Raw genomic sequence first — 16,848 nt, forward strand, 5'->3', positions numbered from 1 at the left:
AATGGTTATTATTAGCTAAATGGTAACTACAGTGCTGGGTCACTGCGGTCAAGCCGTCACCACCCTCAAATCGATCAAGGTGTCCATAATTAAATTTGGCATTTGGGATACATAACACGGTAGTAGTGGTTGGGCGGAAGAAGAAATCGGCTGTGTGGCTATGGGGTTGTTTCCAGGGGATCTTTTTTTAAATCTCTCCGGGTATATTTTCGTTGTATCATAAGATGTTAATTTATGCAGCATATTTATACATTCAGGCAGCTGTCGCACAGCTGTTTCCGTATATATCCCTGGCTCGGCGCCAGTAGAAAATACAGTAAAAGTAATAAATGCTATGTGTACATCCGGATATAAGGAGACAATTGGGGGTGCACTGACGTTCCCCACAGCGCCGGCCCCGATCCATCCTCTTTTTGAAATAAATTGTAGGCACAGTTTCATGGTCAAACCAACCTACTTTCACATTTTGTCATTTGGCAGATAAGAGTATCTTAAAATCTGGCAACTTCCCGTAAACTAGTAAACATTTTCTTGTTCAGTCTCATTTGAGAAAATATGTTTAGTAAATTATTTTCTGGACATCTACACTCCTTTGAACGTTAATCATTGATGTATTTGTAAAATGAAATTCCTACTCAAAATACAAGATGCTCATTTTTAAGTATAGGCCTAATCCAACTGTAAAACAAAGTCAAAAGCTCCCCAGTGCAATACAAACTGATGATTTCTGTCATTTCTGTAAGTTTTGCACTTGCGTCTCTAATACAACATGACAACCATATAAGAATCACATCCACCCAGGATGATTTCCCAGCATGAATTTTCAATAATAGTGCTGTTAACAGACATTATGAGATCAACAAGAATAGAATAATGAAGACACCAATAACGATACCAATTACTTGCTTCATTTGTATCAGTTAGAGGGAAATATTGCTGTGTTTACAGCATTGATGTTTTGTTCCAATATTAACTTCTTGCCATAGCTGTCAGGTGTGTTATATATGTGTATTATACAATGTTATGTAGTTTTATAGTAGCTAGAATTTGCATCATACAAATCACTTTAATCAGTCTGTAGGTGTTCGATGTATGTGACAATATAGTTATAAAGGTTGTTGTGTTCATTTCCAAGCAATGTACAAACTAACAGCCATGTATGCCTTTAGTTATAGTTTATTCTGTCCTGAGAGTATTTATTCTAAAGCGGAACACTTTGATGTAAACATAAGGTAATTGAAATATAACAAAGTTATGAAATGATTTAGTGTAGCCAATTACACCTAATATGCTTACTAATACATACTAATATGCTTGTTAAATGCAGGCATATTTTAGCATGTTGTCCACCAATACTGCATAATTAGTTAATTTAATTGATGTTTATTTATTCACTTTTAAAGACTTTTTAACTGTCCTAATGATCACTAGGGGGCTGGCTGCTGATGAACTTAGCTGGATTGTCAAAGAAGTTTAAAGGTGTCAGTAAACTAGCAGTATCACAGTTATGCTTTTCACATGTTTTTGTACAATTGTATATAAAGGGACTTTTGCATCACTTCAACAGTTGACATTTGTCAACACTCTCATTTCTTTCATTTTGTGAAACTGCAGCCAGCTCAGTTATACCTCTGTCCTTTCAATTCATGGACACATGTTCCACTTGATTTGTCTTCACAGCCCTGGCTGCCCGACAAAGTACAAAGTAACTTCACATTCACTAGTAATATTGGTTATAGTGTTCTGTGTTGCTTCAGTGGTCACACAGAGAGGGAGGTGGAAGAGAGACTGCATTTATAAGCGCTTTCTCTCAGTTGTGGGTTGAACTCAAAAAAAAACATGTAAACATTTTAAGAAGAATTTACTAATTGTTGTTATCATGTAAACACGGACCTCAGAAATTACACCATGGATTAAAAAAAATTCAAGTGTGGTTTTGTAGTCCTGAACACAGACCCTAAAAGTTTCATAACAAAGCCAGAATAATGACACTGAAATCAGCACTGGAAAAATAAACACAAAGCCACCAAGTTGTCTACATGGAGCTTGTCTTTCCAAATCTTTTTCACTTAGCAGACAGATAAATTCTGCTGTCCCCATATAAAGGTACCCCATCTATAGCAAAACAACAATCTTAAGTATCTTATTTTCCTTAATGTGACTCCTTAGTAAATGTAGCTGTAGACCATTTTCACCTTTACATTTGCTTACTTGTTCTCACATACCAAGATAAATGCAAATTCCACTGCTGAATAGATCAGTCCACATAAAAGGAGAATGGAAGATTTCAGAAAGAAAAATCCAGGTAACTCATGTGGTCTTCAAACAAAACTGTGACTGGAAAAACAAGAAAAATGCATCTGAGAAATCTGAACCTGAAAAACCAGTGGGGTTGTTTTTGTTTCCATGCCTACTTGTCTACAGTTAGTCTGGTTCTAACTGATTTTCAATGCCAAAAAAGACAGCCAGTAACAGCGCACAATAAGTGAATGAGAGTACACCAAAACAGAAGAGATGTAGGAGGTTAACATTTACCACCCCCAGAGACTTCAATGGGCCAATGAGCTTGGCTATTTTGAGCACTTTTCTGACTTTGTTTGTACTATGTTTGAACTATACAGTGTAGGTGTTAAGAACCAACCATCTATCATATTTACAACAAAATTACCTGGAAATGCTGAAATTTAGTGAACATGGCTGAAATGCTTGTGGAAAAGTGAATGTAGGGATGCATCACTTAGTATTTGCTGGCAGAGACGCATATACATAGATTTAATTAATACTGCTGGAAGAGCAAACCCCCACATACATACTCTGAAACAAAACATTCTGTGTTGTTCATCTTTAATCCTGTAACTAGTTTCTGGAACAAACCAAATTCCTGATATCCAAACAGTATGTTTGCAACTCCTAATATAATTTACACACTACCATAAAGATTTTGGCTAAATGACTGTCTTCAAAACATGTTGAACATAAAGTGTACTATTTACAAATACAGCCACCATGCCACTAAATCCCTCAATCCTATTAAACAGCAAGCTTACAATATTGTCTTGTCCCATGTGAGTCCTGCATCTCTGATTCTTCACATTTCTCAGTACGCATCAACATAAGTTCAACAGACCTCTTGCTCTCAGTCTTTTTAATCAGAATAACAAAATGAATAACACCCCAAGAATTGCCGTTTCCTTTTGCATGAAATATATGGCTACTCATGAACTTATTTCTCCTAGAGACAACATATTGAAAAGAATATAATCAATTTGTTCATCATCTGACAAAAGTCATCCAGCATTGTGAAGCCTTCAGTATAATAGTATCAGCACAATGGCATCAACACTTTATGTTTGAATGGATACTCCAATATATTATGGGCAACATCTGCTTCTTTCTGGAATGTTTCATGCTTTCCTCATATAGGGTACATCTTAATTAAGAAGGCTGGGTAAATAATGTAGTTTACATTATTGACAATGAAAAACTTCAGCTGCATTCAAGAATATTATATAACAGTGGATATTCTGTAACTGCAAATATTCAAGAACATAGACATTTGTTCTGCATTTTAAATCTGAGTCTTATAAAATTTCTTGTTTCTTTTGAATTCTGTTAATTATACTTATTCATTCATTATTCATAATTGCAAATACTAAAAGAAACCATCCACACTGAATGCTAGTAAATATGAATTTGAAACATAAATCATATTTTAGCACTTGAAATTAACTAAGGTGCAGTGCTAGTTTGTTGTGGTCTCAGGCCTGTATGAATTGTAAATGTACAAGTTTAAACAGCCCTTCATGACAGAGCTGCCCTGACAGGAAGTCATCACAGATGGCAGTTCCTCTCCCTCTCCTCAGGAACATGTGAAATCCTTTGCATCCTGTCTCAGCGTTCAGAATTAGATTAAAGCTTATCTCCTCTTCCCCAGACCAACAAAATTGTCTTCCCCCACATCTGTGGAAAGGTGTCCCAGTAGGCAACGCCAGAGGGAGGGAGAGAGATGTTCGTTGCTGGGATGCGGTGGGAAGGTGAGGGTTGGTGCTAGTGCACATTGTCCTAATCTGAGTCTTCATGGCGGGGTCTGAGGCACTGGCCAAGCTTGCGGCGCAGACGGGCCTTAAGCTCTAAATCTCGTTGCACATTTGTGTTGGTGTACTCCTGGGCCTTCAGTTTGGCATAGTAGTCTGAGAACTTGTTAAAGAGGATGGAGATGGGCATACCATTTAGAATGATGCCGAACGAGATGCAACCAAATGCCACCACTCGACCCAGGAATGACACAGGCACCACGTCACCATAACCCACTGTGGAGATACTCACCTACAGGGAGGAACGTTCAGTTAAGTCAAGTCATATTTAACGTTAAAGCAAGAGAACAATGCAGACAGCAATGACTCACCACCAAAGAATCAAAGCCAGACAAACTTGTTTGAATTCAGCACACCGATTCTTTAGTCTGCTTGTTCAATAAACCTGTTAGTTATGATGACATAAAAGTCTAGAACACTTCATGATGAACTTTCGAATGAATGGCAAGAATAAAAATGCCATAAAATATCCTTATATCCTAATTTATCCTTATATCTTACGTATCTTAAATTAGTCTAGTTCAAAGTGTGCATAAATCTGTTTAGAATGTTTCTTTGTTACACAAAAACTTCTCATCCAGTTGACTTAAGATCCTTAACATTTTTCTTTCTGTAAAAGCACTTCTTATATGTATCTGTCATAAATATGTTTTTTCTTTTCAGATCTAGCCAGATTTGTTGCTAGATTTGCAATCCCTCTTAATTTCAGTATTTGAACAACGGATATACTTTCAATAAGGCCGACATTTCAAAGATGTCTGTAATAAAGGGCAATACATCTATGTATAGAGGGACACATGCACACACAGAGATAAGGAAGCAAAATACAAGTGTGTTGGTATGTTAGTTATGTTTGCAGTACGTCAAACACAGGTAAAATAGAAGGGAATCGATCAAACTTTTCCAGACATATAAGATGGCTGTACACGAGATCCATTACATAAAATCAAGCTTGATTTACTACCAATGTCTAGTGTTAAAGGACATAATCCTCTGGCAGATTTTAAGTATGTTAATCTAGATGTTAAGTATTTAATCTAAATTCAAGAATATGGGCCAACACATAAGATACTCAGAATAGAAGACAGAACTGAAATTACAAGGGATTACATTACAAGGTATGGATATTGCATTAAACCATCCAACAAAGGGCAAGAAATATACCATTGTTAGCGTCATGGAAGGCTAGTTCAAGATCATATGATGGACTCCCCCTGGTGGTATATTGTAGTGCACAGTGTTACCATCAGGTCAAGTGCTGCAAATTTGGTTACAAAGAGCAATTTTGAATTCATATTATTATATTTCTTTCAATTAATATTGTTGTTATTGTTTTGGAAAATTACAGACCATTTAAAGTCAAATCATGAATGAGACAGGACTACAAAGTACTTTATAGTGTTGTAAGGGGATGTATTCACTGCAGACCAAGTTAAAAGAAAACAAAAAGGAAACCACATTTTGTAGGGTACTCACAGCAGCCCACCACCAGGCGTCAGGTATGCTGCTGAAGGGGGTGCCGGCAACATCATGCTCCACGGAGTGTAGTAGGGCAGAAAAGGTGAAGATGCCCATGGTGATGAACAGGAACAGGCAGCATACTTGCTGATAGCACTGGCGAATGGTGAACCCAAAAGCCCGCATGCCAGTTGAGTGTCGAGCCAGTTTAAGGATGCGAAAGATGCGCATGAGCTTGACTATTTTGAGCACTTTGCTGACTTTGCTGACACGTGCCATGGTCTGCAAGTCCTCCTGAACACTGAGGTCCTCCTGGTTTGCAAAGACCTCGAAGATGAGCTGGACGAAGTAGGGCATCACGGCCACCAGGTCCACAAAGTTGAGGGCACTCTTGAGGAAGTGTTTGATGTTGCAAGTGGTGAGCAAGCGTAGAAAGTACTCAAAGGTAAAGAAGAGGATGGAGACGATCTCTACGCATTCCATGTAAGTCTTGCCGTGGACAGTGCATGTTTTCAGCTCACTGACTGTGTTAAGCGTCATTGCAACAATTGAGATAAGCACAAAGAGACTAGAAAAGACAGCAAAGGCTTTAGCTGAAACTGAGGAGTAAGGGTTTTCCATTAGGTCCCACAGGGCCTTCCTGAACCCACCAAAGTACATGGATTTGAAGCCATCCTCATCATAATGGGGCTCAATCTCTGCCATCAGCTCCCTTTCTACTTTCAGATAGTCCTTCACCTCATCCACCTTCTCCTCAAACAGAATGCGGCAACAACGCTGGGTCTGTTTAATACTAAGTCCCCAATAGTCCATCTCCTCCTCAAAGTTAATGGGACACAGCTCTTCCATCACCCACAACACACCACTCCGGTAGAAGTGGAAGATATACTGAAAAAGGAAAGGATCGCGGTCAAAAAAGAACTCATTGGTGAGCACTGAGTAGTCATCACAGAGAGTCAGTTGCTGTACACGATCAGTGCACAGAGCCAAATTCCCAATCCGGGTGTCAGGGTATCGGATTGCTATGTGCTTAGCAATGCGGAAGACCTTGCCCCCCACATTGATTTTGATCACGTCTGATAGTCTTGATGAGGAGTTCTTTTCAGTCTCTTCACCCTTGGTCTCCCCTGCACATGGGACAGGGCTATCCAGGTTGTCCATTGAATTCCATGGCTTGACAGAGCTGTCCTGTGAGAAGGGGAAGGTAGTCTTTTCCTCCTCGATGCTATGTGAGAAAGTGTCTCCAAGCTTAAGGCTGCCAAACAAGGTAGAACGTCTCTTTTTCAGCTTCTTGCAGTTTCTCTGAGGTGGATCCATATTAACAACTCTTCAGAACAGAAAGCAAGGAAAAAGAGGCAGAAATAGGGCCACAAAATAGAAATTGTTGACTATAATTGATCTGTGTTCTCCCATCCAAAAGCCCAGCCACTCTGCAGAGCCACAGGGAGAGTCTCCTTCACCTTCCCCTCTCTTGTAAAGAATGCCATAGCAGGGAGAGCAGAAAGACTTTTGACTCAGCATGCCAGAAGATCAAAAGAGCGATTCCTTTCTCCACCTCTGTGGTTTAATCTTAGAGTCCTTCCGTCTGTCAGTTATAAATAAAGTCTGTGAGGATTAGTCCAAAGTTGATTTAAGGATTTTGTTCTAGAGGTACAGTGGAGTAACAACAGGCTATTCCAAAACGCTATCCAAGTATAAATCCTTCGCTCTCAATCACATTGAATTCATGCCTGCACACAATTTACTAATCCTGATTTTACCAATAAAAATCCAATTGGTTTCAATTCTCTATAAGACTGCAATCCCAGAGTTAAGTTTTTCAATAAGACACTGAAATGTTGTTTCTAACCTTGCAATCCTTAACCAAAACATAGACTGCATCATCTCCATCATTTGTATAATCAAGAACTGTATGTTTTCACTGAGGTATACTGCAGTAGGAAAGAAAAAAAGGCATATAAACACAAACACAATCAAATACCTAACAAAAATGTCCGAATACCAAAACCCATTATTCATAATACAGTTTAATGCTTTAAAGAGCCTAATGAATCACACACCTGAGGGGAATTATCAGAGAACAATCATTTTTATTGCATACAATTTCAAGATTTAAATCCCATCAAGAAATTAAATGAGATAAGAATGTTTGAGGTCATCAAGGTAAATAATGAAAAACATTTATTATATAAATATAAACCTAAAAAATGAAATAGAACATCTTTTCAAAAATATGTATACACCATATTTCAAGAACTTATACATTCAGTAGTTTCACGTACCTTTTCATTTGATTTTAATCAATACTTAATTCATGATCATTTTACTAGCTTTACACATCTCACACTAGCATGTTTCTGGTGACAGGTATTCTTAAATAAAGATAAAACAGTTCTTTCCTGCTTGATAAATCATAGTCAAACTCATCATACCAACCTGTAAAGACAGCTTACAGATTCAAAATAAATAATAATCAAAAATAATACTAATATCAGAGGACATATGCATGGCACTGCTCAGACCCATGTAAAGCAGCTAAAGGAGGCAACAGAATGATTTAACTGTCTTAAAAGAGCTGAGTGCTAAAGGTCCCCTCTTGTTCTTGCCAAGGCAATGCCTCAGAAAAAAGTAGAAGACAAGGAGCATAATTTATGACTTCTGTTCATCTGTGTTTGCTGTATAGCTCAGCATGCTAAGGCATCTCATTACACAAAGACAGGTTTTAAATCTGTACAGGAGAAGCCACTGAGTGATAACACCGCACAAAGTTTTTTTCAAAGTTTTTATCACTGAAAGCTGCCTAATGTAGCTAGAATGTGGTGATGAGCAGAGCTCAAAATGAAGTAAGAACAGACAATGTTCAAAATAACATCAAGGAAGTGCAATAAATATTTAGTGTCAGTTTTCAAGTCATAGGTACTTGATCAAAGTCATACCCTAGAAATCACAGTGATAGACTGTGACCTAGAGGTCACAGTGAAGCCAGTGATTCCTCCGATTCATCACCCAGACATGAAAGTGAAAAAGGCAGGGTGACAAGACATCAGTCAACATACTGGAAGATTTAACCATCTCTCTGTCCTCACCACACCGCCAGCCCCACAACAGAAAGGAGGCTGAGAAGATAGAGCTGGGCCATGGTGGTTTGATCGCCTTTGACTCTTAGACGGGAATGCTTGGCTCAGTCTGAGTCTACATCCACCTTTATCAGTGTGTCCTGAGGAAGCAGATTACAGATCACAATTTAAGCTTGTTAAGGACAAGTAGAGCTGAGTTAAAGGACAGCTTAATGAACAACAGACCTTTACTATAGGATACGATGAAAACTGGTGACTCTAGTACAAAAATCTGTCTTTAAAGGTTGAAATCATGAATGAGTAATACTAACCTTGTGAGGACAAGTCTCAGAGATTCCAACAGGTACAAGGGGGTCCTGGGATTCTTTCAGTGAGAGATCACCCTGAACAGTGAGGGTGGGAGATGTGCTGCACTCCCCTCTCCACCACCACAGAACCAGCCCAGCCAGAATCACACTCAACACCACTGCACACATGGAATAGGGACAGTTCAGCACTCTAGAACTCTACAGATTTATTTTCCTGGAGGCCACATGAACACAAACACACACATGAATCCACACACACACACACAGACCAAACATAATATAACAAGGTACAATATTTTTTAACATAAACATATGGTGAAAAGAGGTGTGTTTTACCACTAATTCAATTTTAATCAGTAGTCAGACAGCTGCTGTAACAAGTGCCAACAGGGCCAAACCCACCTATGAGTGAAAGAATCCCTGCAGAAGTAGTATCAGGAAGGACTGGTGTCTGTACCGGGTCTGTCAGGTTATGGTCTAGAACAGAATGGAAAATGTCATGGCGGTAAAAAGAGGAATAAATAATGACTATCAAGTCAATCCAGCAATTTGTTATTCACTTTACATAATCTGATGCTTTTCAAGAATTCACAGTTTTTCCCCTGAGGATCTTTTTACGTCTCAAGTCTTATCTCAGTCTAGCTCTTTAAGTAATAGCTCTTTAAATGATCAAGCTTTATGTGAACTGTCGTCAAATGTACAAACCACGTTGTGCAACGTAACATAAGTTTTAATTAATTAGAAGCTATTACGTAAAAGCTAACTGTAGTTAATCATAATGGTTTGATTGCATCCAAACACACACACCCACACACCAAACATATAACAAGGTACAATGTCATTATAACACAAACACATGGCACAAAAGGTACGTGTTACTACAAAATTAATTTTAATCAGTAATCACACAGGTAGTGTAACCAGTGGCAACAGGACCAAACCCACCAATGAGTGCAGGGATACCTGCAGAGGTAGTATCATGAAGGACTGGTGCCTGCACTGGGTCTATCAGGTTATGGTCCAGAACAGAGAGGAAAATGTCATGTCAGTAAAAAGAGTAATAAAAAATACAAATGAGTCAAGTCAAACCAGCAATTTATTATGTACTTCACCTAATTTGATGCTTTTCAAGAATTCAAACACCATTTTTGCCCTGAGTGCCTTTTCAGGTCTCAAGTCTCTTCTCAGTCTAGCTCTTATAGTAATAGCTCTTTAAATTATAAAGCTTTGTGTGAATTATCCTCAAATGAACAAACCAGGTTACACAATGCAACATAAGAATTAATTAAAAGCGAAGATGTAAAAGCTAACAAGTTACTCAGTAACAGGTAACTACAGCTAACCATAAGACAAATGCAATCAAAGCATTAAGTAAAATTTCATTGTTACACAATATTTAAAGTTATAAAGAACACAGTTACAGAAATGATATGGTAATTGTGAATACTACTTTCATTATAAATATTACACAAATTATGAATGTATCATTTATACATAAAAGAAACTGACGTTTTTGTGGTCCCTCTTAAATCCTCATACATATATAAAGCAAATTACTTAACCACAAAGCCATATCTAGTTTCTGCTGCCCCTCTGTGGTAAGACTGAAGAATGGCATCAAAAAACACCAAAGGATTACATTCAGTTTAAGAAGACAACAAAAATTTCTCCACTGAGCCATCAATAGTGTCCAGTCCTCTAAAGTTGCACAAGAAATGATGGTAGGTGCAATTTTGATCAATTAAGAATAATAATTGTATACCTACTGCCACCTACAAGATGTAAATTCAATTTAAAAATCATACATTAATGTTTATTATAAATTGTAATGTATAACATTTGTCCCAGGGAAACCAACACAACAAGAGTCCCATAAAAACACACTCAAACAGTGCCACACTCACCATCATCAGCGAGGTCAGCAGGGGACTCACAGGAGAAATGGGGAGTCTGAGAGCTAGTGAAGAGCCTGGGCACACACCGATTCGGACACAGCTGCCTAGAATGGCCACATACTCCATGGCCTACCAGCACCAACAAGACCCCAAGCAAAAACAAAGACAACATTAAAAAAAACTAATGGCCAAGAGTCACATTCCAATTTTCTCTCTTTGTCAGCTAAAAACAAAAAAATTCAGTTGTACACAAGAAATAAATCCATTTATTTATAGGCCTAAACAGGTCACGTCATACCCTGTGGCTGAAGGACAGAATGGACAAGCACTAGGCCCCCAGTAGTAGCACTGTTGGATAGGAGGACCTTGAACAGGCTGCCATTGTGCTTGTCTGCACTACACAGTGAGTGTGTGTCTTCATCACTCCAGAACACACGTCCCTAAGAAAGAACAGAGGGTTAAACACACTGCATCTCAGAGGAAATGCTTGCCATCACAGTAAGGTTATTTGTGAATGATGCATTGCTGGTGGGGAAAAAAGGCATCAGAAATATTTGACTTATTACAAGAACTGAGTTGGGGGGGCTGCCGAGTGGCTCAGTTGGCAAGATGCTCATCTTTAGTGCAGGCTAAACCCTACAGACCAGATTCGATCTCAGCCATGTCATCAGCCAGCAATGACCACGTGCCTGAGGAGAAACAAATTGGCTTCATTCTGTCTCAGGCACCCTGCAACTGGTTATATGCCTGTGATTTGCTTGGACAACATCAGTGAAGTAGCGCCTATAGACCAATGAGCACTAACTTCATTGTGCAGCACTGTATGATGGTATGAGAATAGTGCAAAAAAGAGCCACTGGCCAAATGTGAGCATATCAGATAATTCCATTCCTCTTGCATCAGCATTCCTGCACGACCACAGAGGTTGTTGTGGCGAGACGAGCCAACATACAACATACATCTGGCAATTCCTAAACAGTATTGCAAAAGGGGGACAAAGCATTGAACACTCTAAAAAGAAGTGTTTGGCAGTGTGGATTCGCATCTATACCTCAAACACTGCTAGTCCGAAAGGTCTGTCCAGATATCCATTGGATTCCACCACTACTTTGCGATGCTGTCCATCCAGCCCAACCCGTGAGATGGTGCGCAGCCCAGAGTCGGCCCAGTATACCAGCTGACGAGGCATGTCTGTAAATGGGATGGTGTAGTTAATGTGTGGCTTCTTACATATGAAACAGGCCCTCTGGGTCACTTGATCCAGCACATAATCAGCAAGGACAAACATTTCTAACTTTCAGAGACTCTCTGCTTGCATGGTTAAAATCAAAAATGGTAAACAAGGCTTCTTTGAAACCTAGTGTAAGTGGCACACTGTTTGATGTGCCCCTGGAAGAAACAAGGGTTTTAGACAGCATTGTCCACTGTATATTATAGAAACAACCATCTTTCCAGATAATTCAGATGTCATTACTCACCGAGGGAGATGGCAACTGGACTGTGTATAGCAGAGGTGACCAGTGCAACTCTGTCTTGCCCATCCAAACTAGCCCGTTCAATTCTTGCAGAGCTGCCACTGTCTGCCCACAACAGAAACCTGGAGAAATGTTGCCGTGTGGTCTGCAGCAGTTCACGTGGGTATGACATGTCTTATGTAACAGCCTCTGCCAGCAGAATACCTTAAACATCAGTGAACTACCTTACCCCAGCAAAGGCTCCACAGCCACACCAGTTGGCTTAAACAGCCCACCAATTAGAAGACGCTGCTTAGACCCATTCAGTAGTGCCACGTTGACAGATCGGGTGTTGGCATCAGTCCAGTAAAGAAGCCCATGGATCCAATCCACAGTCAACCCCAGAGGGTCACCAAGACCAGCCAGCACCAACACAGGCTCCTGAATGTTGTCATCTAAGGAGACCCTGAGACATGCAGGTTAATGCAGGTTAAATTTTTCCAGTCAAGAGACAAAAAAGACACATGAAGCAATGGGCTTGTGAGACTAACACCATGATTTTACTAGCTCAGATCGTACTTCAGTGCACCTGCTATTACTGTCATGTTGATATTACCTCCTGGTAATAATATTACCTACCTCAGTGCAGACTCAGAAAGTGTTTCTCAGCTCACTGTTTAATATGTTACTTGTGGACTGAAGTGGACAAAGTGGAAATACTGTGTTTATAAACTGTAACCTATGTAAGTCACTCTGGATAAGAGCATCTGCTAAATGACAATACTGTAATGTAATGCTGAAACTGTGAACTGAGAAATCAGGATAACTTTGTTCAAACACTGTGACACAGGGCCCTCTTACATAAACAGTGTAGCAGAGAAAGCCCTTTGCATTTTGCTAGAGAAAACACAAAGGCTCACTTTGAAGCCAACAGAGTGCTGGGTACCCTTGAATGTGGCCAGTGTGGATATAGCATGAGGTACAAGTGAAGGGGCTGTGAAAGCAAAGCAATTCAAGACCAGAGAGAGTAATAACATTAAAAATTATATGGAAGACGTGGTGTAAAAAACCAGTGTTTTCTGAAGTGTGCACCTGTAAATTGCGCCCTGTTCTGAATTTCCCCAGTAAACAGTACGGTTTGCAGTCAGAACAGCGAGAGGACCAGTTCCCCCAAGAGCCCCTGATATCTCCCTGTACTCCAATCCAGCAGTGTCTATCCGCCGCAGCCCTTCTGAGCTGCTGAACACTAACAGAGCCGTCTCGCCTGTAAAAGCAAAAACATTCCTCACTGTCACTCCTGACTAATGCTGAAAGACCATCTTATTAAATGCACAGAAATTGGCATCAACACGAAATATAAATTTCTCATCAAGACTCATTTCAGAGTTTTAATGCCCAGGCAGTATAGACAGCCTTGGCTCAACACTTTTGTTTGTCAAGTTTCATACTCTCAAACACAAGTATACCTTGCTCTTTTGTACCAAAACATGGCACATGTTAACAAGCAGACACTGTCCTTACCTCCAGCCCTGCACTCGCCTGTCCCTGGGCTCTTCCGGTAACCTGCCTCACAGTCACATATGAAGCTTCCATTGGCATGTACACACAGCTGACTGCACACATCAGTGTCGAGGCACTCATCGATTTCTGGGATAAATGACAGTCAGACGCTTTTACACCAAACACCATACACAGAGTGCTGTGATGGAAAAGGCATGGTACAATGTTTACGAGTTTCTGTTTTTAATATCACGGCTTACGTGAATCTCAGTGTGGTAAAGAGCACAGACCATCCATTCCACTCACTCTCGCACTGTGTGTCCCGAACCAGCCTCATTCCACTGGGACACTTGCAAATGAAGCCGAGGGGCAGGTCCACGCAATCATGAGAGCAGCCACCCTTGTTTTCCAGGCACTCGTCACGATCTGCAACAGGGGAAGAATCTGCTTTAGCTCCTCTGCAGCAACATCATTGCATTGCCTCTGCAGCAAAACTCAGCAGCTCAAGGCAGTCCGGGGTGAAGAATACAGGATATAGCCGAGGGGAGGTACAGGCATACTGCCATGCCAAGGCCTCTTCAATCAGAAAAAACAAAAAAACATCTGAAGACTGCTACTTGATCATGACCTGGTAAGTCTACAATTGTTTTAAGTGGATAATCTGTCCACTTAAAAGAGTACAAGGTAATGTTAAAGAGCTATGTATCTTTAGTGTCCTCCAAAATCATTGTTCAGATATAGCAGAGAACATATATTAACAACTCCAGGATCAGGCATACGAGGTGTTAAAGGGATGAAGAGAAAGTGATGGCTATCCGCAGTGACTTACCACAGTCCTCTTCATCGCTCCCATCAGCACAGTCCTGGGAATGATCACACCTCCAGGAATGAGGGATGCACTGCCCACTCCCACACCTAAACTCTGACCTGTGACAGGAGGGGTGAGCAGGCTGGGGCAACCCACATGCTTCGGCAAGTTCATCCGCCCCATCAGGGCAGTCAGGGGTGCCGTCACACAGACTGATTTTAGGCAAACAGCTCCGTGAGGGGATGCAGTAGAAAGAGTCCGCAGCACACTTCTGACAGGTGTCCTCGTCACTTCTATCTCCGCAGTCATCCCTGCCATCACAGCGGAAGCTAAGCGATACGCATCTCCCATTCCCACAAGCAAACTCATCCTGCTTGCACTTGGTCACACCTTAAAGAACAGAACCCAGAGAATATTTGAATTGTCACCACTGTCTACTTGCAGAATCATTTATGTGTTGAGATGATGAAATTCTTACAACATGTGGCTGGCCTGAGAATACGTTGCAAACACTGAAACTTTAAATTCTTCAAAAATACATTATTCATTAATCAAAGTTTCATTATCGTATTTAGAAGTAAGCCACATCCTGGCCTTTTTTATTTAAGGAGAGCCACAGTCAGTAATCAGTGGGCTTTTCAATTCATACCACAAGTGTCCTCCAGTTCATCTGATCCATCGCTGCAGTCAGCTGTACCATCACAGAGCGCACTCTGAGCTATGCAGCTGCCATCCTCACAGACAAACCCTGAGCACATCCTTTCCCCTGACACACATGACATGGAGACATTCAGTATTGACAAAATCATTGGGATATTCCAATGCAGATAGCTGTCATAATGAAAGGAACGTGTTCAGTTTTATGATCAGGCCGTTTAGGATCTTATCTACAGGGTATTGTGTACATCAATTGTGTACACAATTACAACGTGCAATGTCTATACATTTACCAGCAGATAGTTATGGTCTCACCCTCAACATACTACAGGAATGTATAGTGTTCATACAACAGAACCTGTTGACACTGAACCAAACACCCCCTGCTGTGAACCGGGAACGTCCTTCAGTGGACACTCACAGCAGTGGGCCTCATCGCTCCCATCATCACAGTCTCTATCCCCGTCACATTCCCAGATACGTGGGATGCACCTTCCACTGGCACAAGAGAACTGGGACTTCTCACATGTCCGTGTGGTACCACTTCCTGACAGAGGGGAAAATAGTAAGACTTTAGAAACATTCCATGCCCCGGTGAAATCCCTGACTAATGACTGTGACTGAATTACAACCTAAACTGGACCCGATTATACACTGCATGATGGGTATCAAAGGTGATTTTAATCCTTTCTCTGGAATGTGTAGCAGCTCACTAGCCAAGACATTGCAAATGCTCCTGGTATAATTAGAATTTCAAACTACTTGTTGGTGCCAGTTTTTGACAATCAGGTTCGAAAAATGTGTACGGAAGTTAGAAAAATAATGCACCTTTAATTTAAACCACATGTTACATGCCTAAATAGGTAGTTAGGTATCTAATTTATATATTATTAGATTTGTTTTACGATTAGAGTTATTATTTCCAGCGCTGCAAGCAAGGCAAAGGTCACGACGGTCTTATCCACCACATGAGAACATGTGAAAACAAGTAATCCAAGGCCATCAAAGGAAGTTCACAACTGTTAGCTACTGCCACTTCGACTCACTACATAGAATAGGTATCGAATTTGGTCACAACAGAACAGTGCTCCCATCGGCATGAAAATCTTCCAAAAGTCAAACTTCAAAGACCGACTTAAGACCCATACTCTCAGCATTCTGGACTGTGTTACAGGCAAGTTGCACAAATAAGACCGTATTTGCATATACCATAACAAGTCATTTTATCTAGACTAACGACATCTATTCAATTCATTATGGTACGCTTAAAACAGAGGGCGGTTCTATAATTGACAGCTCTCTGGACCAATTATATACACTTTAGAGACTTGAGAATGACACGCTACGCATTTCGATCCAATCACACAAATCGTGGGACGTCACTACATGCACGCTTGTCTCTACATTTGAAATTGGTAGCGAGCCAGCAATGTGCAATAGCAAGCTAACTAAAATCACAGGACACAAATTCCACTGCAAGCTAAAAATCACGTATACCAAATAAACACCAATGACTCAATTTATCTTACCCAAAATGCAAGGCAATGTTTGCAAATTAACGAAGAGAATGAGAGTCCCAAGGAGTCTCATGCTTAAC

General features: G+C 40.3%; 2 protein-coding genes across 2 annotated transcripts; both read right to left on the bottom strand.

Moving 5' to 3' along the window:
• Positions 1-3,909: 3,909 nt before the first annotated feature.
• On the bottom strand, positions 3,910-6,869 carry LOC118771350 (potassium voltage-gated channel subfamily V member 2-like). Its single transcript, XM_036519318.1, is given in 2 exon segments — positions 3,910-4,326; positions 5,571-6,869. Coding segments are annotated over 2 exon segments (1,716 nt in total).
• Positions 6,870-7,915: 1,046 nt separating this feature from the next.
• Positions 7,916-16,848, bottom strand: LOC118773241 (low-density lipoprotein receptor-related protein 8-like). Its single transcript, XM_036522085.1, has 16 exons — positions 16,781-16,848; positions 15,673-15,798; positions 15,244-15,360; positions 14,616-14,984; positions 14,093-14,212; positions 13,808-13,933; positions 13,379-13,550; positions 12,537-12,752; positions 12,311-12,429; positions 11,884-12,023; positions 11,131-11,272; positions 10,842-10,961; positions 9,883-9,942; positions 9,340-9,414; positions 8,941-9,095; positions 7,916-8,769 (listed from the first exon to the last, which is right to left on the bottom strand). The coding sequence occupies exons 1-16, from the start codon at positions 16,839-16,841 to the stop codon at positions 8,734-8,736; spliced, it is 2,154 nt and encodes a 717-aa protein (XP_036377978.1). The 5' UTR covers positions 16,842-16,848; the 3' UTR covers positions 7,916-8,733.

This window comes from Megalops cyprinoides, chromosome 2 (assembly GCF_013368585.1).
Source record: "Megalops cyprinoides isolate fMegCyp1 chromosome 2, fMegCyp1.pri, whole genome shotgun sequence".
In the NCBI taxonomy this organism is placed as follows: Eukaryota; Metazoa; Chordata; class Actinopteri; order Elopiformes; family Megalopidae; genus Megalops; species Megalops cyprinoides.

Coding starts and splice junctions, on each gene's coding strand:
- LOC118773241 (XM_036522085.1), bottom strand. CDS start 16,841: ATGAGACTCCTTGGGACTCTCATTCTCTTCGTTAATTTGCAAACATTG. Junction 13,551..13,807: donor AGGCGAGTGCAGGGCTGGAG/GTAAGGACAGTG, acceptor TTGCTTTTACAG/GCGAGACGGCTCTGTTAGTG. Junction 9,096..9,339: donor AGGGATTCTTTCACTCATAG/GTGGGTTTGGCC, acceptor CCATGTGTGCAG/TGGTGTTGAGTGTGATTCTG.